This window comes from Sylvia atricapilla, chromosome Z, assembly GCF_009819655.1.
Source record: "Sylvia atricapilla isolate bSylAtr1 chromosome Z, bSylAtr1.pri, whole genome shotgun sequence".
NCBI classification, from domain to species: Eukaryota; Metazoa; Chordata; class Aves; order Passeriformes; family Sylviidae; genus Sylvia; species Sylvia atricapilla.
Window position 1 is genome coordinate 22,092,727 of NC_089174.1, and position 27,466 is coordinate 22,120,192.

At 36.8% G+C, this 27,466-nt stretch overlaps 1 protein-coding gene across 1 annotated transcript in view; it reads left to right on the forward strand.

The window, feature by feature from the left end:
• LOC136374241 (coiled-coil domain-containing protein 171-like) overlaps positions 1-27,212 on the forward strand; it is a 33,442-nt gene extending 6,230 nt beyond the window's left edge. The window contains exons 4-26 of the mRNA XM_066339546.1: positions 1,016-1,162; positions 3,700-3,824; positions 7,207-7,465; positions 9,491-9,679; positions 10,867-11,371; positions 12,113-12,229; positions 13,057-13,283; positions 13,919-14,098; positions 15,309-15,485; positions 15,948-16,093; positions 18,215-18,269; positions 19,520-19,636; positions 21,847-21,985; positions 22,583-22,657; positions 23,477-23,545; positions 24,046-24,108; positions 24,653-24,721; positions 24,966-25,040; positions 25,281-25,337; positions 25,581-25,646; positions 26,311-26,411; positions 26,541-26,603; positions 27,147-27,212. Of these exons, the coding sequence (XP_066195643.1) occupies positions 1,016-1,162; positions 3,700-3,824; positions 7,207-7,465; positions 9,491-9,679; positions 10,867-11,371; positions 12,113-12,229; positions 13,057-13,283; positions 13,919-14,098; positions 15,309-15,485; positions 15,948-16,093; positions 18,215-18,269; positions 19,520-19,636; positions 21,847-21,985; positions 22,583-22,657; positions 23,477-23,545; positions 24,046-24,108; positions 24,653-24,721; positions 24,966-25,040; positions 25,281-25,337; positions 25,581-25,646; positions 26,311-26,411; positions 26,541-26,603; positions 27,147-27,212 (3,087 nt within the window). The remainder of the gene's footprint in view (positions 1-1,015; positions 1,163-3,699; positions 3,825-7,206; positions 7,466-9,490; positions 9,680-10,866; positions 11,372-12,112; positions 12,230-13,056; positions 13,284-13,918; positions 14,099-15,308; positions 15,486-15,947; positions 16,094-18,214; positions 18,270-19,519; positions 19,637-21,846; positions 21,986-22,582; positions 22,658-23,476; positions 23,546-24,045; positions 24,109-24,652; positions 24,722-24,965; positions 25,041-25,280; positions 25,338-25,580; positions 25,647-26,310; positions 26,412-26,540; positions 26,604-27,146) is intronic.
• Positions 27,213-27,466: the final 254 nt, after the last annotated feature.

Here is a 27,466-nt window from a genome sequence, read left to right on the forward strand (position 1 = left end):
AGCTCATTCTGACTTGTTTAATAAGCTTGATATATTCATGACAATTTTAGTTTGCTGATGTTTATCACATTTCCAGTAAATAATGTTCTTAAATTTTTTGCAGTATTTTACAGCAAACTATCTGTTACTTATTTCACATTTCCCAGTTCACTTTTGTTAATACCCAGAACATAAACCTGAAGAAATAAATATTTCTATATCTTTCCAGGCATATATTTCTGTAGAAATGGTTAAATTTGTTTTATTTATTTATTTATTTGGCATTTCAGAGGGAGGAAACCTGTGTTGCTGGACATTCAAAACTGGAGGATTAGCTTAAATGTAGTCAAATTCATATGGACTAGGGGATTTTGTAGCAGTGACTTCACAGAACTGCAGAGTCCAGTAATATCAGTAATTCTCCCAACCTGTAGTTTAATTCAATTCCTTTACGCAGAAATTGAAGTGGGGACCAGTTTACTTTATTCTATTGAGGACTTCATATTTCATAAGTTTTTTAAGTAATTCAATTTCTAAATAGAAGAAAAATCCTTTTCAGAATAGCAGAAATCAAAATTCTTAATCTGTGGGATTAACTGTTTCAAAAGCATTTGAAGTTTTAAGTTTTAGCAATTAAAATCAGAACAAAAATGAACTTTTTTCCCAATGCATCATTTCACCAAATGTACCCTGCTTCTATCATTGCCACTAAGCTGAGATACAGAAGAGATTGTGAGGGCAGTACTCTTCTAGGGAAAGATTTTCCGTGGAGACCTGACTCCGATTTTAGTCTTGCCACAGAAGGTCACATTCACAGTGATTTTTGAGCCAATGCAGATTTCTTGGTGGTGAATTAAGAGCACGTCTGCTGTTGGGTAAACACTTCTGTTGACATATGCTGGCATCTTAGATTTTAAAATTCTAACATCTTCTGAAGCAGTCTCCACTCCTCTGTTGAACTCTCTGCTGTAACACTTTATTTTAGAAAAAGTAGTTCTTAATGTATTTGTTTATTCATTTACCTATTTATCTTTAGAGAACAAATGCTGCCCGGCAAAATATGCTCAGGATGTTTAAGGATATGGAGCTAGAATACCATGGCTGCAGTGAGATGCTGAGGCTCCAGGCCATCCAGCTGGATTTCAAGGATAAACGACAGAAGAGGCTCATGGAGGAATTGGAGGTAAAGATTTCCACTTCTCCTGGGAGTCTCAGCAAGCACCGAGCAGTTTCATTTCCGAGGGGTGAAACCTCTGAGATAGGCTATGAGTGCCTTGTGTTTGATTAACAAAATGTGGAACGTCAGTTTTGCAGGAAAGGTGGATTCACACGTGAATGCTGTGAGCCTGACCTGGCACTGGTGTTTGAACAGCAGATGGGAGAGGTTTATGTCACTGGGAAAATACTCTTAGCAATATGGAGGTATAGGGGAAGTATTTGTGCAGGATTTGTTTTTTTTTTTTTTATTATGCATGTTAAGCAGATGGGAGGTGGCAAATCCTTTAAACCTTTTGGCTGATGTTGTGGAGTGGGCTTGGTAAGCTCTATGCTGCTGCTGTGCTGTGCTGACTCTCTTTTTAATAGGCCTTCCACAGATCTCTGCTTCTCAGTTATTTAGTTTTGTGAATGTGTGAGATTACACACAGTTTAAATTTATTGCAAACAGCTTATATTTTAATTTTTTAAAAAGATTTATATTTCTGTTAATGCTAACTGAAGTTCTTAGAGTCAGAATTCAGTCTCACATACTTGCTACTTTGCTTTAGCTGTCCAAAATCAATTTCACTTGTATCTATGTAACCTTAAGTGTCTAAAATAACTTTTAATATTAATGTATTTTTCTTCATCTTTGTCCCATCACTTGAAGGCAGGAGTCGTTTTGGAGTGTATTGTTATTTTCAAATCAGTCATCAGTCTAAATGAAAAAAAATTTTTTGATAGAAAACAAAATTGCATATGAATTTCCCTTATAGCAGCTCTGTAGTTACTGCTTTTGCTAAAAGCATTTCTTTTCCACTGAAATTCCATGTCCAGGCCTCTATATGGAGATGGGTATCTGTGATTATAAAACATGCAGCAAGAACATAATTCTACATCAATTCCTTTAACTAAATTGAAAACATAATTTTAATATTCTGGATAGTTTTTTTTTTCTTTTCTTTATTTACTGATATGAGTTTTCACAGTTCCAAAATGCAAAGCAGTTCAGATATCACAGGTCGGCTTATGGTTTATGGCCTAATAAATTGAACAAATAAAGCTGTCTTTGCATGATGTTATCATCTTTCTGGACTTAAATATTTTAAAAATGCACTTTTAGGCTGCAACTGTGCAAAAAAAGCAACTGGAGGAAAATGCTGAAGCAGAAAGACTAGCACATATACAATGTATGTACACGATCGAAATCATGCAGGTAAATTTTTTATTAAATATTTGGTAGGAGTTTGTAGTAAAACAGAAGATGAACTTGTAAAGATACAAACTTCCAAAAAAGTTAAGGCTTCCTTGCTTCAGTGAAAACATTGAATAGATTTTTTGCACTGACGGTCAAAACTGTAAAAAGTAATAGAAAATATTTCCTTTTTTCAGGAAACTAACAAGTTAATAGAATAAATATAAAATTAAATGTCACATTCTTATGTTTGAGAATTCAAAGCAGCATTGAAACAGCAAGGGGAAAGAAATGTTTCACAACAGTTAAACTGTTAAAATACCCTGTCCTAAATCTTTAGAATGGGCACTTGGATGATTTTGGAGATATGATGCATACATTCAGCTTCTCTAGGTGTGAAATATTAATGCATCCTGAGACTGCAATTCCAAATGTAATCATTCAGATTATATTTCAGCTTCAAAGCTATTATATCTGCAGTTACCTGAGAAGTTTGAGTATACGAAGAAATGTGATATGTATATTTGAATATTAAATTCCTTTATTATTAAACTGTATGACACAGGGTTTGATCCATTAAAGCAATTAGGGTTTATTTTAAAAAGGAAGTGTGAAAAACTTGTAAGATATCATACTGACTAACAAAGCTTACACGTTGGATTTTTTAAAAACTAAATGAGAAAACAAACAGGAATTTAATCTTTTTTATTTCTTCTTTTCTGAGGAACACAAATAAACATTGCCACTTCTTCAGTCAGTTATTTTCTTATGACTTTCCCTAAGTACAGACACTTAGATTTCTGAAGCAATGATTAAATAAATAGTGATGATTTAGTTTTCTTGATTCCTACTCTACTTCTACAATATACAAAGGAACTGGAAGGGTAGCATTACTTGTAGTTAGAGATTTATCTTTTATGGATGTAGAACTGGTAAGGTTTTCTTCCTTGTTTATGTACATGAACAAGCTCGACATAGGTTTGTTCTGAGTGCAAGTGTAGCTTTTACTGTTAATTCCACCCTTTTGTGAGTCTACTTAAAAAAAGTAGAATTCATGTGGAAAATTTCAGTAATATAAATAATTGAAAACAGGAGAATCCAAATATCATGAAAAGACAACAAAATGTGGTTTTGGTCAGCATATCTAATTCTCTCTGTTTTGAACTCTATGTATTATTAAATTTTTATATGTATTCAATGGTTTTTAATTCCATAGAGAATTAATAGGATATATTCACCTGTAAAAAGCAGAACAAGAGAATGAACAGAATTAAAGACCACGGTTGTCTTTTGTAACTTCCTTTGACTGCTTTCTTATCACTTGGTAGTTAAGAATTCAAGAACTTGAAGATGCTTTGAATGAAGAGCAAGGCGGCAGGAGAGAAGCTTTTTCAGTAGTAGTACAGAAAGATTTCAAAGACTCAGAAAATGCACATGAGAGTGGAAAAAAAGTGTAAGTTTCCTTTTAAAGCCATTGTAAAAATGGCAGTAGACATCTTAAGTACAACTTGTAGTTTATATTGTCTTCAGTTTTCAGTCAGCAGAAAGTGTAGTGCAATGTGCCAAGGCAGACCAAAGATTCAGAACCTGGCTGTCCATTAATAACAGGCTCATAGCAGTAACTAAAGGCATTGTGAATGGGTACAGATAATAACTGATCTGTTACAGATTATTTGCCAAACCAAAAATTTTGAAAATCATAGTTACAGTAGGATCCAGCCTCTAGTAGTGGTTGGGGTGAGTGTAGGAAAACATATTCAGCAGGTCTAGAAAAGATGACTTTTCTATATACACTTACGATGAAAACATTGTTTTCCACTTTAGTGAGCCAGTTGAATCTCCTGTCAAGAAGTTGTGTACCATATATTGTGGTTAACCTTTGTTTTCAACTTCGAATGGCTGTAGAAAGTTTTAATCAGCAAAAAATACTGAAATATGTGAGAGCAGAGGAAATCACTTGGGATATGTTTCCTACTCAGCACAGTCTGCTGTGTTTGTGGTAACAGAACTTGGGTGACCTCTCTTCTAGCCTAGAACTGTGTGGGTCTGTGTATACAGGTGTTTATGTTGACTTACTCACATAAGGAGTAGTGGAGAATGGAACTGATTTTCCTACAAGAAAGGAATCTTGTGGCCTGAGCAACTCATTCAAGATTAATGGTTATGGAGATGCTTTTAGTAAGATACTTAAAACTTGAGCTTAAAAACCTTTGTCATCCTTTGCAAACGTCAACTTTAAGCAAGTTTTTGCTTTCCTGACACCAGGCCTAAATACTCAGGCAATCTTTTTAAATTCTTCCTTGGATTCCTGTCTCTGCTTCTGTCTCCTTTATGCTGTTGTTTGACCTTGTAATTTTCTCATCAGCTACCAGTTTAGTCATGCCAGGCTCTTGATAAATCTGTTTTCCTGACTGAAACAATACAAGAACAGATTAAAATCCTGGGTAGTCTGCTTTAGAAGTCATGCCAGAGTGGAGTCAGGCATGTGGAAAGCTTAGGAGCAAGAACCATACTCGAAATCAGGGTTGATGATGCAAGAAGAGACATGGTCTCTCTAAAGAGAGCTATGGTGTTAATTAAAATATGAAGAATTCTGTTTGTTATGTGTAATTATGAGACTATATCCAAATAAACAGTTGAATTTCATGGCATGAGGCTTGATAACTGACAACATAACCACTTGAAAAGTCTTTTTTAGAAGGAATATAAATTTCTTCATTCATTTGAAAAAGGCAAGCAACTTCAGAAAGCTCTGTGATGTGCTGATGTGATGTGCTAATAGCTGCCATATTCATTGGTTATCCTTTAAAAGAATATAGTGCATTTGACAAAGGTACTTTTGGTTAAATTATCTTCTTGTGGGAATGTTCCAGTTTAGGAAGACAACATTCATCCTCAAGTGTGCAATGGAGAGAGGGGGCTGAAGAAAGGAAGGAAACTGAAGAACTCTCTGGGAGATTAGTGAATGCTACGAACAGCTTTGGCCTGCATGAAGGCCCAGTGGTAAGGGAAAAAAAAAGCCCATGGCATGCATAGTTTAGGGTTTTTTAAGCATGCTGGCAAAATATTTACTGTGATGAGGATTTCCTGCATTTGCTGTGCTGAGCTGTGGAAGAACTCTGCCATTCTCCTACCCTGTTTGTTACTGTGTTCATCTTTAAAAATTTTAAAACATAAATAAATGTAATCAACAGCTTGGAGAAGCTAATTTGAAGATGTTTTTTAAGTGATATACACCTATTTAACTGATGAGTTGTTTCCAGAAAACTGTTATTTAAAAAGTATGGGTAGGATGAACTGACATCCCTAATTAGGAAGTAAATTTTGTAGTTATGGAATATGATTTCATGTGAAGAATGTTCTGTCTTTCTACCCAAACTTTTTTGTCAAGTTTCATTAGCTACCGTTGTAGAAATGTTTATTTCTATTTTAGACACCATTTTGGTTTTAGTGCAAGTATTTGTCTATTAAAACTGCTTGAAAATTGTTTATTTAAAGGTAGCAAATCAGAGGGGATTTTTTGTTGTTTTGGTTTTTTCCTTGATTTGCTGTGGATTTTGCACATTGGACATATAAATTTCAATGGATTATTTTTTGAAATCTTTCTCTTCTTATATGACCACTTTGGACCTTTCTACTGCCTTTACCCAAATACACCTTGAATAAGAATTTTGCCTTTTTTTTTTTTTTTTGCATAGCAGCAGAGACAAAGGAAAGATCTTATCATATCTAGAAAATCTCTCCTATCATAGTGTGATAACATTTGCTCTATTTCTACTCTCAGCAATAGAGACGTTTTTTGGTGGTGGCTTGGAAACTTCTCCTTTTTCTCTCTCAGAGCTCTGAGCATGGTAAATGTGGTCTATTCCCTGCTGACAGTGGCAGAACTTGCATCAGAGGGTCTTCAGATTTGTGGGTGTCTTTTGTTCAGTTGATGGAGTTATTCTATGCTTCATCTTAGTGTTATTCACTGCCCAGGCAGATCTGTAATTAATAAACTCTAAAAAAATGGAATCAGAACCTTCTTCTTTCTTTCTGGGAGAATAACATTTTCTTCCAGGCAAGTATTAATCTATTAAAAGACATCTAGTTAGCTTGAAAAAGTAATTTTATCAGGAACAAAAGGAATACAAAGAGAGAAAAACAGCTATCTGCCTTAAGTACAGGCAGTAATGATTGTTATTTGTACTACAAAACAAAATTACAATATTAGAAACCTGAAGTACTTGCTAGCTGTTGCTGTGGGATGTTTCCTTTTTATTTGTAGTTCTTAGTAAAATATATGTTATATATGACAAGAATTCAGGATGAGATTGGATGCTGTTTTTGATAAAATTTATTTATAGCCTGAATCAATTTATTATATCACCGATTAAATTCACTGTAAATTAATGAGGCATGGCTTGTGGAGTTTGACTGATGGATCTATAAGCTTATTTTGAGCAGCTATTTAATCATATATAATCCATGCAAAACAATTTTTAAAAATAATTTAGAGTGTGTTGTGCTGTCAAGACAACCCGACAATTTTCTGTGCGCTGTTGCAGGTGTTGGGTCACAGTTTGAATGCACCTGATAGTATTAACACAGGTGAATTAATTGCATCCACTAAGACCATGGACATTTTTATTTGTGCCAGGTCATGGCTGTGGCCCCTACAGGACTGGGATTTATTTACATACTTTATTTACATACTGTGTCTAATTAGATTAATTTTATGAAATTTGTTTTCTTATTTTGCTGTAATATTATGCAATATTATGGCTGCAATCATTAGAAATTAATTGAGGAATTTTGTAAACCTGTAAGAATGAACTTTGTGGGTTTGTTTTCAGCTGCGTGCTGCACTGCTACTACACATATGATGTATCTCTTTTGATTTTAATATTGTCCAGATACAGCAATTTATTTTTCTTTGTGTTCCAGACAGAGCTGCCCATCCTCCTAGACTTATACCAGAGAATGGCAGATGGCCATGTGCTTGCCAAACAGCCAGATGTTCCACTAGAAGTGTTACCTTGGACAGACTTTTGCGTACTCTTGCATGAGAATGTTGAAGCCCTGATCGTGGACTTCCATGAGGCTAAAAATAGGGTGAGTGACCCCAGGCACCAGCTGCCTCTGCTGAGCTCAGTGACATTTGTTCATATTGTAGTCTTATTAGAGGACTGATATTTACCCTCCTCCCTCCAAAAGGATTTGGACGTTAACAAATGAATAGTTTAATTGTGGCTTGTCCACTCCGTAGTTCGATGCCTTTGCCATTGCTGTGGGCATTTAGATGTAACTGGAGTGTGCATCAAGTCTTCAGCTCCACTTTCTGTGCAGGACATTCTGAAAGGACTACCTGATACTAGCCACAGGGACCTAATCAAGAGATAATAAATCTTACTGATTAAGAAATTCACAGAATGTGGTAATTTACAGTCATAAAGAAAGTCTTTATTTTACCACAATTCAGAGGCAAAGTACACTTTCTCCAGGAATATCATCTTTAAATTATATATTTATGATTCAGATTTATTATTTGAAAGAATGAATGCCAGTGTGGGGTTTTTTGTTTCATTGTAACTTTTATATCATGACATTTTTATTCCAAAACACAATAGAAATACCTGCTATAAAACATGTCAGTATTTGTGTGAAGGAGGAGCTGTACTGTTCTGAGTGATTTTAATGCAAATGGGCTTACATGACCTTTCTCCCCAGAATTCCTTGTGGTTTTAGGAAGGAAAAAATCCTTTTTTCAGTAAGTCGTCTGGCTCCGGAGACTAAGATACGCCACTCTTTAGGGTTTCACTTTGTGTTCTGGTTTATTTCTCTTTTGAAGTTGAGGAGGGAAAGGAAATTCAGGGAAGTTCCGGGAAGTTCAGGAAAGGGGGAGGGGGAAGGAAAAGGAGAAGGGAAGGGAAGTTCCGGGAAGGGAAGTTCCAGGAAGAGAAGGGAAGTTCCGGGAAGGGAAGTTCCGGGAAGGGAAGTTCCGGGAAGGGAAGGGAAGTTCCGGGAAGGGAAGTTCCGGGAAGGGAAGGGAAGTTCCGGGAAGGGAAGTTCCGGGAAGGGAAGGGAAGTTCCGGGAAGTTCCGGGAAGGGAAGGGAAGGGAAGGGAAGGGAAGGGAAGGGAAGGGAAGGGAAGGGAAGGGAAGGGAAGGGAAGGGAAGGGAAGGGAAGGGAAGGGAAGGGAAGGGAAGGGAAGGGAAGGGAAGGGAAGGGAAGGGAAGGGAAAGGAAGGGAAGGGAAGGGAAGGGAAGGGAATATTGTTGGCAGTGTTTGTGTGACTTGTGTCTTATTGTTGCTTGCTTTTTGATTTAGTATTTTTATTGCGACTCTGAGGTCTGAAGGGCTCTTCTCACGTACTTAGTAGTTTTCTGGGATTATAGACTGCTTTGTACAAAATATTTTTCCCCTACAGTTCTGTGTAATCTGCATGGAAGTATCTTGCTGATATTTCCTAGTAACAAAGTGCATTTGGAGATCATTGTTGGCTTGGTTCATTCCTCCACTTAGTTTGCATTGGAGGTGCAGTGTTAAACCACAAGAGTGAATCCCTTCATGCTTGTTGAAAACACATTATAAACTTGTGAGCTATTTGTAAAGAAAACATCCTCTATGCTAGAATTCCCTGAAATCGTTTTAAAACTTTATTATAATCTGGAATGTCTTGGCTTTTCAAGACAAGAACAACAACAACCACTGTCAAAAAAAACCCCCACAGACACCAAACAAACAAAAATTAAAGGCCGTTTTTAAATTATTGTTTGCATTCATCACAGACTTCTAAAGGATATACTTGGATTACAAACTTATTAATTTACTAAAATTTAATGCAGTTGTTTAAAAAAACGTACGAAGTGTCTGGCCCAGGTTTCCTACAAAGAAGGTGACAAACATTTGCAAAGTGGTATAAAGATGGCAAAACCAAAACCAAATAAAATATTTTGTTTCAAAATATATTTTGGTTTTGTTTTGAGAACCAAGTAATTAATCTGCTGTGAAAGGGTTTTGCTTAGTTTTAACAAAAATATTAAAGGAATTACAGTTTGGATTTTATGCTGGAATAGTCTATACTTACTTAAAGTGAAAAGGTAAATAATAATTTCCTCTTAAATCCTTGTCACACAGATTACTCACCTGGAATATATTTGCAAGCACAAGACTGACACTATGAACAACCTTCAGCAGAACCAGGAGGATGCTTTTGAGAAAATGTATGAACAGTTAAAAGCACAGGAGCATTGCTGGCAGAAAGAAAAGCAATATCTTGAGCAGCAGTACTCAAATCTCCTTGCAGAAGTTTACAGAAGAGCACAGGTATGGTGCTGTGCACTTCTATTTTTGTTTTTTCTTTAAATATTTAATGGATTATTTCAGTAGTTTAAGCCCCTTAGCAGCTTAAGGTCAGTTGGGAATTTTAGTATAGTTTTAAATTAAATAAGACACCAAACAACAAATTAATCCATCACTGTGCTAGTATTACATGACTTAAAATAAGAAATAAATTCTTTTGTTGGAGCATTCTAAAGAGAATTTGGTCTACAGCCCCAGTTCAAAAGCTTGATTTGGTCTACAGTTGGTAGTATTTTTTTTTTTTTCCTGAGAATGTTAAAGCTGTAAGATCAAATTTTATTTTCAGAATTACGGAGGGAAGTAGCTACTTTTTTAGCATCATCACTTACAGTGATTGTATAGAGCAACGATAATGTGGTGTCATCTGGGGATTAATTTACTTACATATGTGCTGACCCTAAGAATTGGTAGATTTCAACAGTGTTGACTTTGTTTTCCTGATACTTCAGTGAGAAGTGGTTTAAAAGTGTAAAACTGTCACTGTTTGTTAGATGAGACATTTGCAATCCAAAATGTTCCCTGTTTTTCCACAACCACCATTTACTGTCTTTACCATAACATTGCTTCATGCCTGTTTCAATTAAAAGCATTGTGACTAAAGGAAATAGATGTCCCTTGCTATTTGTAAGCTGCTGCAACTTACTTCATGAGAATAATGCTGTATTTTATGCAGATTTCAAGACTGGAATTCTTTGCATGCTGAAAAATTTAATCTGTCTAGTTACATGTTCCAGCCTTCCTTACTTTTTTCCTTTCACTTACACTGGCTTTCTGCTTGGTAGCCAAGTTTCTCTCCGAAATTGGAGGATGTTATTACTAATGCTAAGTCAACTCATAAAACAGTGTTGTAGGCAGAGAAGTGGTGTTGTACCTTCTGTGAGTGTACTGGTGGATTGTTGTCAGAAATCAAGAATCCATTTGAAGTTGATGATTATGCAAATTTCTCTCATAAGGTTGATTTGGTTTCATATATCTGATTCTGTAATTGTTTACTAGAGGAGATACTTTCATCACCATCATTACTAACAATTTTTGCTCCTTTAATGCATCATACGAATGGCAAAACTAGCAATTTTCTTTTAGCTCTTATCTGGGTAAAACCCATCTAGTTAATACTTTTTCCATTTTTGTTTGGTTTGTTTCTGTCACAGGAGTGTGAAGAAATGGCACAGAAAAACAGGCAAAAACTGTATGACCTTGAACAAATCTGCGATAAACTGGCCCACGAAAACAACTCTGTGAGAAATACATTATCAGATGCTCACAAGGCACGCTCATCTCTGCTGGCAGCATGTGCACTGCTGTCAGGGGCCCTGTGTCCCCTCTATGGCCGACTGTGCACTATGGCTGCCCAAAGACACCTTCTCCAGGACGAGATGAACCTCCACGAATTAGTGAACCAGAAGATCAGAACTCTCCTTTATGCTCTCTCTACTAACGTGGAAAACAATCAAGATGAAGCAAGGCTGAGGCAGAGAAGAGTCAGACACCTGGTTTATGTGTTTCGAAGAGCTGTAATTGCAGTTCTGGCCGCTAACAGGCTTAGAGCCCTGGCCCGAAATTCTTGTTCCCTTTTAGTCTGGACAGATGGCTCAAGAGGAAGCATTGGAATTCAAGTTTGTGTGGGAGAATCCAAAGGCAGGCATCATGTGTCAAGTAAGTGAGATGTTTTTAAAGTGTTTTGTCAAATTATGTGGTTAGGGAGTAACAAAGAGCAATATTATTATTATTGCTGGGGCATAAAGACATATTTAATGACATTTTGACAAATATTATTTATGGATTTATGGGTTTTTGTGTTTCTTGACAAATGTATTTCACTCTAAGAGGAAATGCCTAGTCTGGTAAGCATTGCAAGTAAAATTGCAATTATACACATGAACTCAACACTTTCTGATATCCTTGATATTTTTGTTATGGATTTCAGAACTGGATGCTACAGCATCTTCTCTGTGGTAAACATCTTTCAGGGTTCCTAAGTGATCAACCATCACCTTTATTTTTTAAAGAGATTTCCTCTTCTTTTAAAAATAATCTAAAATATTTATTTCTTACTTAAACCCACAAAAATTGCTTTCTGATTAAAGTGAAAGATTAGATTAGGATTTTGAAATTTTCTTTTGAGATCACATCTATTTGTTCCTTTCTGTTGCTAGACCAGTTTATGCTTCCCCCTTCAAGAGTAAATGGTATTAAAAATGTTTAGCAAATTAGAAGATTCATCTATTTTGGGTTCTTTTTTTTTTTTTTTTTTTTTTTTTTTTTTTTTTTTTTTTTTTTTTTTTAGTTTTTCTGGCTTGTATGCTTGTTTTCATTAATTTCTGCAAGATCTGGAAGTAGAACTGTGCCATATCTTAGTGATTAAGTTATCCTGCTAGCTGCAATTCTGTTTCACAGCTTTTGAAGAGGAAGGAGTTGACTGTATTGAAGCACTTGACTGGTTAACTAGCTGTAACCTCTACAATGCAATAATCAGTTCCATCTCTGAACTGCAGGAGGTTCTCAGCAAACCAGGTAATTTTAGCAGAATATTGTTGTAGCAAAAATATATTAAAAAATAAATAAGTCAGGGTGGTTTCATAATTTCCATTTTTACGATTTTATCTAAACTATTCTAGATCATAGCTCTGAGGAGATTTCTGAATGTCATAATATATACCTTTGACTAGAGGCTATATCCTGAGCTAGTCAATACTAATTTTACTGGGGCTGTTTCCCTAAAGGAGTATCTTTATTGCAGAGTAAAATAATAACGCTCTTCTAACATTCTCTGAATGATCACATCTCTGAACTGTTGGAACAGATTAATTTTCTTTAATGACTGATAGGATATTTTATCCTTTAGCATATAGAGCCATGGAAGCAGAAGGCTGGAGAGTGATTCTGGAGTTTATTTGCAGTGAGAACTGATACAAGCTCCTTTGGTTCATCTGCATTGCTGCCATCCCTGGTTCTTTATTAACCAGTAGTTTTAGACTCCCCCACATTTTTGTCACAGAAAAAAAAGGGATTTTAGAAGAGGGACAATCTATATGAATAAAGGGAAATAGCAGGACAAAGACAAGGTGATGCATTTTCCAAAAGGCTAAACACTAAATTAGTATAAAAGTTGCCATTGAATCTAAGGTGTATTTGTGTATAGATTCAGTTTCAGACACTTTCGTCTTTGATCATGCTGTTTTCAATGAATTGAATTCATATCCATAAAAAGCAAAGTTTGAACTGTGTTTCAGAATATTTATAGGTTCCATCCTGTATAAATTAAAAGAAACCCCAGACATTACAAGAAACCAGAACTAATAACCTGCTTTATATTTCCTTTTTTTTGTTGTTTCTTAAAGATCCACACTCCTGGCTTTCTGGACATTCACTTGTCAGTGCAGCCAGGAATTCCTTTGCAAAACTGATGGACAATCTGAGCGTACTGATGGAGCCAGCTCAAGGGAACCCTTGCGGGTGCCGAGCTTACCTGGAAAGGGACTCTCTGATACAGAGGCTGGCTTGTGGACTCCAAAGAGTATATGCCCAGGCCCTGGAAGCTGGATGTTATGACAGATTGTCCAGTACAGTAAGCAGATTTACAGTCTTCCTGCATGGAATCAAAAGGTTTACAGTAACAGCAAAACTCCCTTGATGGGAGCATTTATTTTGTTTCAGGCTGGTGATGAGTCCATGACCATGAAATACCACTATATGGACACTAGAAGTTGATTTGTCACACATTAGGGTGTGAATAGGTCTTTTATTGACAAAGAATTCTTGGAGGAGGTTTAGTATGTCTCAGTAAAAGATTTTTTTTCCCAGTTCTATCGAAACTGTATTAGCTTATAAGAATATATTTGTTCTTGGCTTGATGTAAATGTTAAGGTTGCTTTTTATTATTGTTTTCTATTTTCTTGTGTTTACCATCTTTTTTTTTTCAGTAAAGATAACCTTCTTACCTTTAACCAAAATGAAGCATAAACTCCTTCTCTCATAATCTTTTACAATAGACTATAAGTGAAAATTATACTTCCATGTGAACAGAATTTACAATAACCCTTGGTACATGACAGGTTCAAACTTTTGCCCTTGTATATGCCTTTTGGAGATGGAGGAAAAATGATAGTTTTGTCTTCATTATCTTGGGTCTTAAATATGATTTACTTTATTGCTAAAATAGCAGATTTTATATCCCATCAACTTGTTTTTGTTTGCTGACAGGGAAACATAGCAATCTTGCAGCAAGAAGTGTTTAAATTATCACAAAGACTTCATATGACAGAGGTAGAGTGCCGCTCATTGCAGCTGCAGCTTGCAGAATTCAAATGGACTTTCAGTGAGATGCAAAAAGATGCTGAAAAAGCCCACATGCTTCAAGAGCAATTAAATGCACTTCAGCATGTAAGTTTGCTTGATTTGGAGATTCTCTTGCTTAAAAAAGATACTCTTTTCTACACACTTTTTGATTTTTGTTCTTTTGGAAAACAAACATAAAAATTATTTACTTTAAACAGAATTTTCCAGAAAACTTGCCTTGTAAATAACACTAAACTAGAAGTCAGTTGTATTTAGAAATACCCCTTTTCCATTGGAGTTTCCTTTTGATTTATAGAAGGAGGTATCCTGTATAAATTACAGTTTGGTCTTCACAATCCAGGTTCTCCCATTTTTTGGAGATGTTGATGTGATTTATGGATCCTAAAAGATACTACTTCAATAAAGTCAGCTAGAATGAGAGTATTCAATAGGAATGCTCATGGAAAGTTCATGAAATATAAATGCAGCAGTTTAAACTCTGTATGGATGTTGATGAATGGTTTAATAAACAAAATACAAATTTTAGTGGGCCTGTTTCCCTGAAGAAGTGACTTTATGGCAGGGGAAAAAAAGCCTTTTCCTACATTGCCGGTAGTACATATGCACAAAATCCCCCTGAGTCTCTTGCTGTTGCTGATTGACTTACTGAAACACTGTGGGTTCCCTAACCTGAAGACTAGTTGGTAGAACCTGTCAGTGTATCCCAATCCAAACACTTCCAAGCAGAGAATATCTGCTAGATGATTTCTCACCCATCATCCTTCCTGTTCCTAGGTAGTAAAATGGATTTTTTTTTTTACCCAAAAATAGCTAATAGTCTTCAGGTTTGTTCTTAACAAGTTTCATTCCCTTAGTGTTCTGGAACAGTTAGATGAAAATGATCACATTTCAGATTGTAGTTGAAATGCAGATGATAACTTTCCAGGAAGAAATATTTCTTCTTTCTGGAACAGATTTGGGGGAAAAAAACAGTCCACAGACATTAATTAGCTATCCACTAAAATTTTGAACATTGATCTGCATTTTTTTCCTTCTAAATATTGAAGTTTTGCATGATAAGGTGCTAATTTGAAAAGAATAATATATGCCAAGACTTTACATGAATGTGCTTTATAAATGACATCTGCCATTTTATTGTTCAGTGACCTGTTTTTGTGTTAAAAAACCTCAATACTAATCCTAAGCATGCATTTGTTTTAGAATTTGGTATGCTTGCAAGTGGAACTTAGAAAGTCAAGTTGGGAAACCACTGAATATAGTTACAGAATCAGACACAACTTATTTTTCTTTCCAGAAAATAATCACCCAGGACAATATAAATGAGGAATTAGATAATGCTTTGCAGCGTGAGCGTGAGGCAAGACTGCTTTTACAAGAATATGAGCGATGGCTTCAGGATTTAAATAGTAGACTAGAATTGCACTCACTTGCAGATGCACCTAGAAGCCAAGACTCAAATGCAGCTCCAATGGTAAGATTTTTCTTCTGGAGCAGTCACCAGAATTTTACCTTTTGTTAAATAAGCCGAATAGTGTAGTCCTTGTGTAAATAAAATAACAGGAGTAAATACACACACGTTACTCAGTCTGCTGCTGGCTTTTTTTTTTTTTTTTTTTTTTTTTTTTTTTTTTTTTTAGCTGTGGACGTTTTATTTTTAAAAATGTAATAAATAGTCTTCAGTGTTCAGTGAGGGTTTGTTTTGGGTTTTTTGCCTATAATAATTTTGTTTTCTAAAGCACATTAGTACATAGCAAATATACTAAAGACAGGGAATTTTGAGCCAGTAATATTTTTGCCAGGAAATTCTTAAAACCTTAGTATGCAGCGGTCCAAATCTATTTCACAAACAATTTGTCTTCCATGTTGATCAGTAGCCAATGCATAAAGTGAATGTATTTGGGCTGATGAGTAACTGCTCTCTGTCTGCTGGCAGAGCCTCTCTAATGCAATGGAGGAGCTGAGAAGAAAAGATAAAGTTCTGAATCACCAGATGAGACTCCTAAAAGACATGGATCAGGACCAGAAGTGGCTGAGAGTGAACCTCCAGGAGGCAGAACATGCCCTCCAACAGGCAGAAAAGTGAGCCCTGAGGCCTGGGTCATGTCACTTAAAATGGACAAAAAATTAAATTCCTACTTCCGTGGTTGGGGTTTTAGACCTGGCCAGTGTAAACTAGAAGAGAAAAGTACATCTGTCTCTTTTTTGTTTTAAATTCAGGGATAGTCTTCTCAAAACAAAATTGTTAGTTCAAAATACTAGGTCATATATTTTATGCAGTTATCCCATAATAGTGCTCCAAATTCTGGGAGCACCAAACTCTGCTGAAATAACTGGCAAACAAAATTCCTGTGCTTTCTAACTGATCTGACAACACTTCTTTGTCAGATCCATGAAGTTCTGTTTATTTAAGAAATGTTTGTTTGTTCTCTGTGTTTCCACACCATCTTTTTATAGACAGTACAATTTATTTATAGTAGGTACAGAAGCATCAGCTAGGGGACAGATCTTAGCTGCTAAAGGGACTGAAATCCGTTTTGGACCTAGCCTTTCCTGTGGGACGAGATAGCTCTTCCAGCTGACTTCAGGGAGTTTTGGATTTAGACCTAATCCCCACACCATTTACATCATAATCTGGAGTGGAAGGAAAGGCTCAGGCACTGGTCTTGAAAAGACTGGCAGTGAAAAGAAGCCCCCTTGACTTGAAGCAGCTTATTGCTAACCTATTCTTGCAATCATATGGCCAGATAAAAAAAATAAATAGTTGCAGACTTTGTTTTCTAATACTTATCATATTATGAAGCATGTATAATGAATATTGTTTGACTGACAATATTGTTGACAATCATTGATCCCATGGCTAGGATCTGAAAAAATTAGGTAATAAAAATTTCTTATCATGCCTGGGATAATTCAATCTTTGAAGAGCAACATCTGAGGAGCTTTAAGGGTTTTATGCAGTGGGGAAATAATCCAATTTGTATAGTCCTCGATGAAATATTAAACAAGCTCCATAAAATGTCAAATGTTATTTGGTATGATTTGATCAAAGCACGTGTGACCTGAAGAAGGATTTGTTCTAGAAAGCTTGCCCTTTTCATCCTGCTCCAATCTATTTTGGACGTTTTAGTAAAGAACATTCCTTGTGGTCATACATATATCCAGAAAAGGTTATTTGAATGTGAAGTGGTTTTAAAACTGGCTTTTTTCCCCTGTATATAGCAGCTGAATATCAGCAAAGACAGCTACCCTTCCCTTCCTTCTTCTAGCATCTCTTCACAACAAATAGGGTTTTTTTTTCTCCGTTTGGAAATAATAAGCAAAGCAGATTAAATAAACAGAGTCTGTCTATGTTTTCCAATACAATAATATAACACCATCCTGCTAAAGCCTTTTTATGACCTCTATATACAAATGATGATACCTGTTCATTGATAGGCCTATAATTACATCTATTTTAATCGTTTATCCTCAAGAGAAGCATCTTTCATATGGAAATGCACTAAATAGCGGTACATGAACTATTTTTAGGGTTGCATTGGAGATATGAAAAAGAGAAAATCCTAACAGTTTGAGTTATCAACAATTATTTTACAAGACATGACAGCCATAAAGTAGCAGAAGATGAATTTCTACATTGGTAGAGCTTCAGTTCTATGAACTTACTCCATTTTTCTTGTGTGTTTTCCCTTCCCTTCCCTTCCCTTCCCTTCCCTTCCCTTCCCTTCCCTTCCCTTCCCTTCCCTTCCCTTCCCTTCCCTTCCCTTCCCTTCCCTTCCCTTCCCTTCCCTTCCCTTCCCTTCCCTTCCCTTCCCTTCCCTTCCCTTCCCTTCCCTTCCCTTCCCTTCCCTTCCCTTCCCTTCCCTTCCCTTCCCGGAACTTCCCGGAACTTCCCGGAACTTCCCTTCCCGGAACTTCCCTTCCCGGAACTTCCCGGAACTTCCCTTCCCGGAACTTCCCTTCCCGGAACTTCCCGGAACTTCCCTTCCCTTCCCGGAACTTCCTGGAACTTCCCGGAACTTCCCTTCCCTTCCCGGAACTTCCCGGAACTTCCCTTCCCTTCCCGGAACTTCCCTTCCCTTCCCGGAACTTCCCTTCCCGGAACTTCCTGGAACTTCCCTTCCCGGAACTTCCTGGAACTTCCCTTCCCGGAACTTCCCTTCCCCTTCCCCTTCCCTTCCCCTTTTCTTTCCTTTCCTTTAGAGACAAAGAGTTCATCATTAATCATATGAAAGCTGTGGATGCCACACTGAATGCGGTAAGAATTTGAAGTGTCTCCTCTGATTTGTGTTCGCGAACACACCAAAGCCTTAGAACTCATTATACTCAGGGGATGAGAGAAGTTGTTGCAAAGCAACTTCCTTTCCTTAGAGCTGAAGTTTCCCCCCTCAACTTCTTCCATCTTAAAAACGACAGTGAAATAAAATGTAAGTTTGTAGTACACAAATAACTTATTCTAAATGTAGAACTTGTGACAATATTCACCTTCCTTTCCTCATTGAGCACTCTTTCTGGTTGGCAAGTGAAGACTAATGGAACACACAAAAAGTTGGCAATTGTTGTGAAGTTAACCCTCTACTGAGTAATTAGAGGTCACATACTTGGTGGCTGTAAAATATTTGGTTTTGCGTCTGCTACTTTGACCTCTGAAACAACATAAAATGGAAAAAAAAAAGGGCAGGAAGTCAATAATCTGTGGTCAGAAACTTGCATGGTATTTTTTAAAGCATATTTTAAATTTAATAATAATCGCAAGTTTTCTCTCTGACTTGTACAATTGTGCCCTGGTATAGGACTATTCAAAGGTCCAACAAAGCTGTATATATTAATTATTTAGGAGAAAGGACTATTTTCAACTATTGCTCTAATGGCAGATGGTTTTATAGCTGTTTTTAATCTAGAACGGCACAGAGTAAAAAAGAAGTACTGTAATTACCTTGGACTGTCAATTTCCCTTACAATATCTTTAATTCCTAGCAACAAGGGAACATCTTCTTTATTTTAGTTTCTGCATTCACCAAAACTTTGGGTAATTTAATTTTCAGAGATCTTTTTCAAGTCTCTTTCCTTTAATTTTCATGGAAAGTGACAAAACCTAAACTGTGTGTTTCATCTGCAGCAAACTGTTCTGATTGAAAATTTCCTTTGCCCCACCACCATATGCATACTGGTTTCTTCCAAACTTTGGAACTGTATGTCATGCAGCAAGTGCTATGTTTTTACAGTAATACATATCTGCCGTATCCCCATATCCTTGACATTTCTCTTTTCAGAGGGGGGCAAGGTGCTTTTTTTTTTTTTTTTTTTTTGGTAGCATTCTCTCTTTTTGGTAGCACTGTGAATTAGAGACTTATTTTTGATGAAAATTCAATCAATCTTACTTTATTCATGGGTCTTAGGTCCAGCAGTCAATGCAAGTGCACTCTATGGGCTCAAGAGGGCTGAGTTCACCCCAGCTGGTATGGCTGAAGGAGAATTACCGCTGATGCTGGGTTTTTTTCTGTTTAGGTCAGAGACCAGGCTGTGGCATCAGGTGCTGCAGTAGCCACACTGCTCCCCAGCCTGCAGCTGGAGACCTTTTCAGAGGAAGCTTTAAGGGACAGGCCAGAGGCTATAGCATTCCAGGTTAGAGTCTAAAACAAATCCTGTTTCATTTTTTTTTTATTTTCTTTCATTTTTTGCATGTGAGCTAGAGCAGGCAGAGAGACTGCTCTGAGCATGTTGAGAGCAAAAAGCTTCTAAACTATTTGAGTTCAACAGTTAAAAGACAATTTCCATGCATACTCTTTTCAGTATTTCAGAAATGATGGCTATTTTTAATTCTGCAATTACAGTGTTAAATAACTAATGAAAATATGAACTAAAGTTGGGGTCCATTTTTGAGAGGTCGGGCCGAGCTACGACATCCACACCGAGACCGTGTTTCATGCCGCACTCGCGTTTATTGTTTGTCTCTTCATATTTATTCTCTTGCGACTTTATTGACATTACAAGGCACTTTAAAAATGTACACATTTGCTGCCTTAAGGAGGCTTCCGTATTAACACTTTAAAACTACATATGAGCACTCGTTAGAACCTGGAACACCTTAAGGGAGAGAGGTGAATTTTTTGCTGCGCCACAACCTGAATTTTTGCTGTGCCACAAAGGCCCACCGGTTCTGCAGGCCAAGGGCCCAGTCTGGAATTGCTCACCTTATTCCAAATATTTCTGCAACAAGGAACATTGACTAAAATACATGTACCTGAAAATTTATAACCCTCTATCCTCCTCCCCTTTTCCCCCTTAATATACACAAGACTAATGAAACAAAACAAAACAAAACAAAAACCCCAAAACCCACAAAAAAACCCCATAAACAAAATCAAAACCACGATCTGCACAAACAAAACCACCAACCAAAAAAGACAAGATTATCATGCTCCTTTTTAGCTAGTACGAGATTTTTTTCAACCCACAATTCTAGAACTAACTGTGAGTATTTGAGCATTCCTCATTTAAAAGAAACTGCTATTTAGAATATTTACATATAGAAGCTCATGTAGGTTTTGCTCATGTAGGTTTGAAGACTTGCACATTTCAAAATAATAGTTTTGTTAGAAAAAACAATGAGTGGAGAAAAAGGGAAAACTGAAAATGTGCCATATTTTCAGCTCTGAACATAGATTCAGTGCAATGCCTCCTTACTGGTTTTAAGTTTGATGTCTTCTACAGAAACTATCCCTTAGTCTTTATGGTATTGCAGAATACATTAAGACAGATTTTTTTTTTCCCAATGAGAGAACAAAAGGCAGAGTAAGCACATATTTCTTTCACTGTACTTCTCTGTCTGAAGTAGTGAGAAAACAGGTAATCAAGTAAAGTGCAAGGAACTTAGACAAGCTAAGTATTGCATACAGTGTGTACGTTTCTGCAGTAATTCCTTCCAAATTATTGTAGATTTTCTGTTCTAATGCAGTATATAGTTGCAGGATCAAGGTCACAAAATCAAGCATCCAAGAAAGGCTGATTCTAAGCTGGAAATTTCTCGTTGTTGCCCTCTTGCATGCATACATGCATTTCAATATGATAAAGATATAAATTATGTGTACATTATTATGTTTCCACACTAAAATATGGAACTACATAATATTTAATGCCTTGAGATTCCCATGAAGCATAATTAGCACAGATTAACTTTTCCATCAAAGGATATAATTTCAAATGCTTCCCCAGTATAGTGATGATTTATTTTAATCCTGGTGGCAATTTTAAATTCTGCTCTGCTAATTTGGTACTAGATGCTGCCTTTTTCTTTTTTTTTCTTTACTGCCAAGATTTTTTTGTTTTCATTGGTTTGTTTGTTTTTAAATTTTTTTTGCTACTGCCCAGATGGATTTTTTTTTTCTTTTTTCTGTGAAGTGGAAGGATTATTAGTAAATTGACTCATTTTGGAAGTGTGAACATTAGCCTGAAATGGTGTGGCAATTTTTTGTGAACAGAAATTCAGAAATTGAACCTGCACTGAGTCTTGTATTGAAGTAAAATGAAAAACTTGTATCAAGAGTTCAGTGCTGTATTGTATGCTAGAAAACATCTCATCAAAGCATCTTCTAACTAGGGTGTGGAGTAATTTCCTTTTCCTCAATGATATTAATATTCACAATTTTAGAAGAAAAAGTGTTAGACTTTTTTGATGTTTAAGTCCTGGGACTGAAATTCTGCCCGGCTTACAACTCTGCCTGGTATTTGATTTCTCTACCAAAAAAGTTCTTTTGTAACAAATTTGTGTATGCTACTTGGTATTTAAATGTAGCTTGCCAGGAATTAATGATTCCTTTTACTTTTATTTAAAGCATGTGCTTATACATTTTATGGAGCTCTACTCACTGGCAGCTGCCAGAGTTGAAGCATTAACAAGGAGAGAACCTTTGCAGGTTCACTTCGAACCTGAAGCAGCTGTCACTCCTCCTGCTCCAGCTCCTGCTCCTCATGGTAAGTCTGCTTGTCAAGCAATTACAGTTCCTTGGATGTGGGTTCCTAGCCAGCACCTCCCTTCACATTGCACAGCTTCTGTAGGAAAGTGCAGCAATACTTAATTGCAAATATAAAGGAGCAATAAAATTAGTACAAACAGAAATGTTTACGGGTATTTTTCAGAAGAGAAAGGGGATTGTGAATCAAACAAAGGGATTAAAATTACTACTGTGGGTTTTTTTTTTTTTTTTTTTTTTTTTTTTTTTTTTTTTTTTTTTTTTTTTTTTTTTTTCCTATTGTTCCATATTTGATTTGGGTTATTTTTGGTTTTAGTTTGGATTTTGTTGCTTGGATATTTTTGGTTGGAGGGAGTTGTAGTGTTGGGTGGGTGTTTTCTTTTTGTTTTTAATATTACTATTCTTTTGTTCTTTCTTACTTTTTTTTTTTTTTTTTTTTTTTTTTTTTTTTTTTTTTTTTTTTTTTTTTTTTTCCCAGAGGCTTTTTCCTTTCATTATGTTATAAACCACTAACATTTTTGGGACAGCCTTTCCTTTCAAGCATAATCATTTCAGTTCTTTTCATTTCCATGTTTTTAAAATTACTTTCTCTAAACAGAATCATTGCATGTTCACTTTGAAGCTGAAGCAGAAGATGCAACCCCTGCTCCTTCTCCTCCTCCTTCTCCTGATGGTAAGTCTGCTTTTCAAGCAATTACAGTCATTAATTGTAGGTTCCCAGTCAGTACCTCCCTTCCTGCTGCGCAGCTTCTGTGGGCAAATATAACAACACTCAATGTTAAACGTAATGGAGCATTAAAATTAGTGCAAACAGAAAGATTCTGAGATATTTTTCAGAAGAGAAAGGGGATGGTGAAACTAACATAAGGATTAAAATTACCACGGTAATTTTTTTCCCAGATACTTTCTCGGATATTTTCTGTTTTAGTTTGGATTTAGTTTCTTGGTTGGTTGGATCATTTTGTATTGGGCAATAGTGGTGATGGTCCGGTGGGAGTTTTTAATTTTTTTTAATTTTTGTTATTATGTTTTTTAATCCTTGCCTTGCCTTGCCTTGCCTTGCCTTGCCTTGCCTTGCCTTGCCTTGCCTTGCCTTGCCTTGCCGGAACTTCCCAGAACTTCCCTTCCCGGAACTTCCCGGAACTTCCCTTCCTGGAACTTCCCTTCCCGGAACTTCCCTTCCCGGAACTTTCATTCTCTTCCCAGAACTTCCCTTCCCGGAGCTTCCCTTCCCTTCCCGGAACTTCCCGGAATTTCCCTTCCCGGAACTTCCCAGAAATTCCCGGAACTTCCCGGAACTTCCTGGAACTTCCCGGAACTCCCCTCCCCTCCCCTCCCCTTCCCTCCCCTCCCCTCCTTACTTATTAAATGAAGGCTTTGACCTTTCTTTCTGCCATAAATGATTAAGATTTTGTAATGGCCGTTTCTTGCAACCATAACTGCTTGAGTTCTGAGCATTTCCTGGTTCTTAAAATTTGCTTTCTCTGAACAGAATCTTTGCGAGTACACTTTGAACCTGAAGCATCTGGTATACCTCCTACTCCTGCTGCTGCTCCAGCTGGTAAGTCTCCTTTTCAAGTAATTCTAGCCTCTTGGATGTGGGTTCCTAGTCCTCATGCTGAACAGATTCTGGAGGTAAATACAAAAATAGTTAACTGTAAAGGTAATGTAGCATTAAAACTAGTGCTAACAAAATTTCTAAGACTTTTCTCAGAAGACAAAGATGATGGTGAAAGCTGTCACGGGGATTAAAATTACTACTGTAAGAGTTTTTTCTACTGGTGCTTATTTGCTTGGATATGTTTGATTTCAATTTGGGAATGGTTGCTGGCTTGGTTGGAGCTTTTGGTTTTGGGGAGTAGTAGTGGTAGGTGGGTGGGTCTTTGATTTTTTTTTTCTTACCTCTTTTAATTACTTTCTTTCTGGTTTTGTTTAAACCGTACACTTCTTCCTTTCTTTTAGTTTTAAACCATTTATATTTTGTAATAACTTTTCCTTGGAACCACCAGCATTCCAATTCTGTGTATATCCTTGTTTTTTCAATTTACTTTCTCTGAACAGAATCTCTTCGGGTTCTCCTTGAACCCACAGCAGCTGGTGTACCTCCTGCTCCTGCTCAACATGGTAGGTCTGCTTTTCAAGCAATTCCAGTCCTTTGGATGTGGGTTCCTAGCCAGCACCTCCCTTGATGCCATGCAGATTCTGGAGGCAAACACAAAAACACTAAATTGCAAACATTATGAAGTAGAAAAACTACTGTTCACAGAAATGTTGTGAGACTTTTCTCAGAAGACAAAGGTGATGGTGAAATCTGTCACAGGGATTAAATTTGCTCATTTAAGAGTTTTTCTACTGGTGCCTATTTGCTTGGATATGTTTGATTTTAGTTAGGGTTTGCTTGCTTGCTTGCTTGGATTCTTGAGTTTGGGGAGTGGTGTAGCTAGGTGAGTGCATGTTTCATTTATGGGTTTTTTTTTGTATTTTTTATTATTTAATTATTTTCTTTTCCTTCTTTGTTTTTCACAAAAGTGTCTTTCCTTAATGATATAAACCAAAAACATTTTTTTAACATACTTTCCTCGCAACCAAAACCATTTAATTGTTGTGAATTTCCTAGTTTTATAAAAATTAAAACTATTTTAATTTTAAAACTACTTTTTCCGCATAGAATCTTTTTGGGATCACATTGGACGGCAACTAGACAGAACACCTCCTGCGCATGCTCATGATAGTGATGGTAAGTCTGTCTTTAAAGCAATTCTACTCCCTGGGATGTGGGTTCCTAGCCAGCACCTCCCTTCATGTTGCACAACTTCCCAGACAAGTATAACTAGACTTGATTGCAAATATAATGGAGCAATAAAACTACTGCTAACAGTTTGAACTAGCCATTTCTTGCAACCATAACCATTTCAGTTCTGTGAATTTCCATAATTTTGAAAATTTACTTCCTCTGACATAATTTTGTTTTCTCTGAACAGACTCTTTTTGGCGTCCTGTTTTTGCTAAAACACCTCGTCTATCTCGTGCTCCTGCTTGTTCTCCTCCTCCTTTTGGTAAGTCTCCTTTTCAAGCAATTCTAGTCCCTGGGATGTGGGTTCCTAGCCAGCACCTCCCTTCATGTTCCACACCTTCTGCAGAGAAGTAAAACAAGATTTGATTGCAAACATTATGGAGCAATAAAACTACTGCTAACAGTTTGAAATAACCATTTCTTGCAACCATAACCGTTTCAGTTCTGTGCCTTCTTTTTGAGAATTTACCTCCTCTGATGTAATTTTGCTTTCTCTGAACAGACTCTTTTTGGCTTCCTGTTTTTGCCAAAACACCTCGTCCATCTCATTCTCAAGATGGTAAGTCTGCCTTTTGAGGAATTGTAGTCGCTTGGATGTGGGCTTCTAGCCAGCACCTCCCTTCATGTTGCACAGCTTCCCAGACAAGTATAACTAGACTTATTGCAAACATAATGGAGCAATAAAACTACTGCTAACAGTTTGAAATAGCCATTTCTTGCAACCATAACCATTTCAGTTCTGTGCCTTTCCTTCTTTTTGAGAATTTACTTCCTCTGATGTAATTTTGCTTTCTCTGAACAGACTCATTTTGGCTTCCTGTTTTTCCACAAATACCTCCTGCTCCTGCTCGTCCTCCTGCTCGACATGGTAAGTCTGCCTTTTGAGCAATTCTAGTCTCTTGGGTGTGAGTTCATAGCTGACATCTCCCTTTGTGCTGCCTCTGTAGGCCAGTACAAGAACATTTATTTAAATGGAGCACAAACATGATGGTGTAAACATAATGGAGCAGTTAAACTAGTGTTAGCAGAAACCTGTTTTTTTGGAAAAGAAAGATGATGGTGACATCTAACAAGGGACTACAAGTACAGATGTAATATTATATTCCATTGGTCCCTATCTTCTTAGATATTTTAATTTGGATTTGGTTGCTTAGATTTTTTGCTTTTAGGGGCTCTTGGCAGTGGGTGGAAGTTTGATTTTATTTTTATTACCATTTCCTTCCCTCCTTCCTTCCTTTCTTCCTTCCCTCCCTCCCATTTTTTTTCCCTTTCTTTCTGTTATGAATAATTAACCCTCTGTAAGTGGCCTGCCTTGAAAATAAAATACGTTCAATTCTGTGCAATTCCTTGCTTATCTAAAATTTACTTTTTTAAGATTATTATCTATAATCAGGTGTCCTCTGTTTCAAATAAACATTTAGAACAAGAAGCAAACAGTTAGAAGTACTTCACAGATGTACTTTTGTGAGAGGTATTTAACTGCAAATGCAGATTCTCTCGTGATTTGTTTTTTATTCTTTGTTTTATTCCAGCACCTACAAGAGAGCCTAGACACAGAATTTACACTGTGCCTGCGACCACCATACCCTCTGGTGTGACCCCCTATGGAACCTACAGTATTTCTGGATCCGACGTACCCTCTGGTGTGACACTCTGCACAATCTGTCTTGTTTCTGGAGCCAACATAGCCTTTTCATCCAACCATAAACCTTTCAGTTCTGTGCATTTCCTTGGTTTTCTAAAATTTATTTTCTCTGAACAGGACCATCTCTGCTTCATGCTGTACCTCGAGGAACTAGTACACCTCATGGTCATGCTCCTGCTGGTAAGTCTCCTTTTCAAGCCATTTTGCTCACTTAGATGTGGGTTCCTAGCCAGCATCTCCCTTCTTGCTGCACAGCTTCTGTAGACAAATACAGCAAGACTTAACTGTAAACAGAATGGAGGAAAAAAACTAGTGTTAAGAGAAACATTCTAAAACATTTTTCAGAACAGAAAGGGGATTCTGGAAGTAAACAGTGCAATTAGAATTTTTAGCAGAGAGAATATAGAATAACTTTCTTTATTTCATTAAAAACCATAGCCTTGGTATTATAATGATGATTGGTAAAAGATCTCTGTAAGTATTTCTGCCATTTCATATGAAGTGTTATTGTTTTCCAACACTTCCTAAGGTAGGATACTTGTTCTAATGTCCATTGTCTGTTAAAGATTAGTGTCCAGAATCAGGTGTCTTATGCTTCAAATAAACATTTAGAACAAGAAGCAAACAGTTAGAAGTACTTCACAGACGTACTTTTGTGAGAGGTATTTAACTGCAAATGCAGATTCTCTCGTGATTTGTTTTTTATTCTTTGTTTTATTCCAGCACCTACAAGAGAACCTAGACACAGAATTTACACTGTGCCTGCGACCACCATACCCTCTGGTGTGACCCCTTATGGAACCTACAGTATTTCTGGATCCGACATACCCTCTGGTGTGACACTCTGCACAATCTGTCTTGTTTCTGGAGCCAACATAGCCTTTTCATCCAACCATAAACCTTTCAGTTCTGTGCATTTCCTTGGTTTTCTAAAATTTATTTTCTCTGAACAGGACCATCTCTGCTTCATGCTGTACCTCGAGGAACTAGTACACCTCCTGCTCCTGCTCCTGATGGTAAGTCAGCCTTTCAAGCAATTCTAG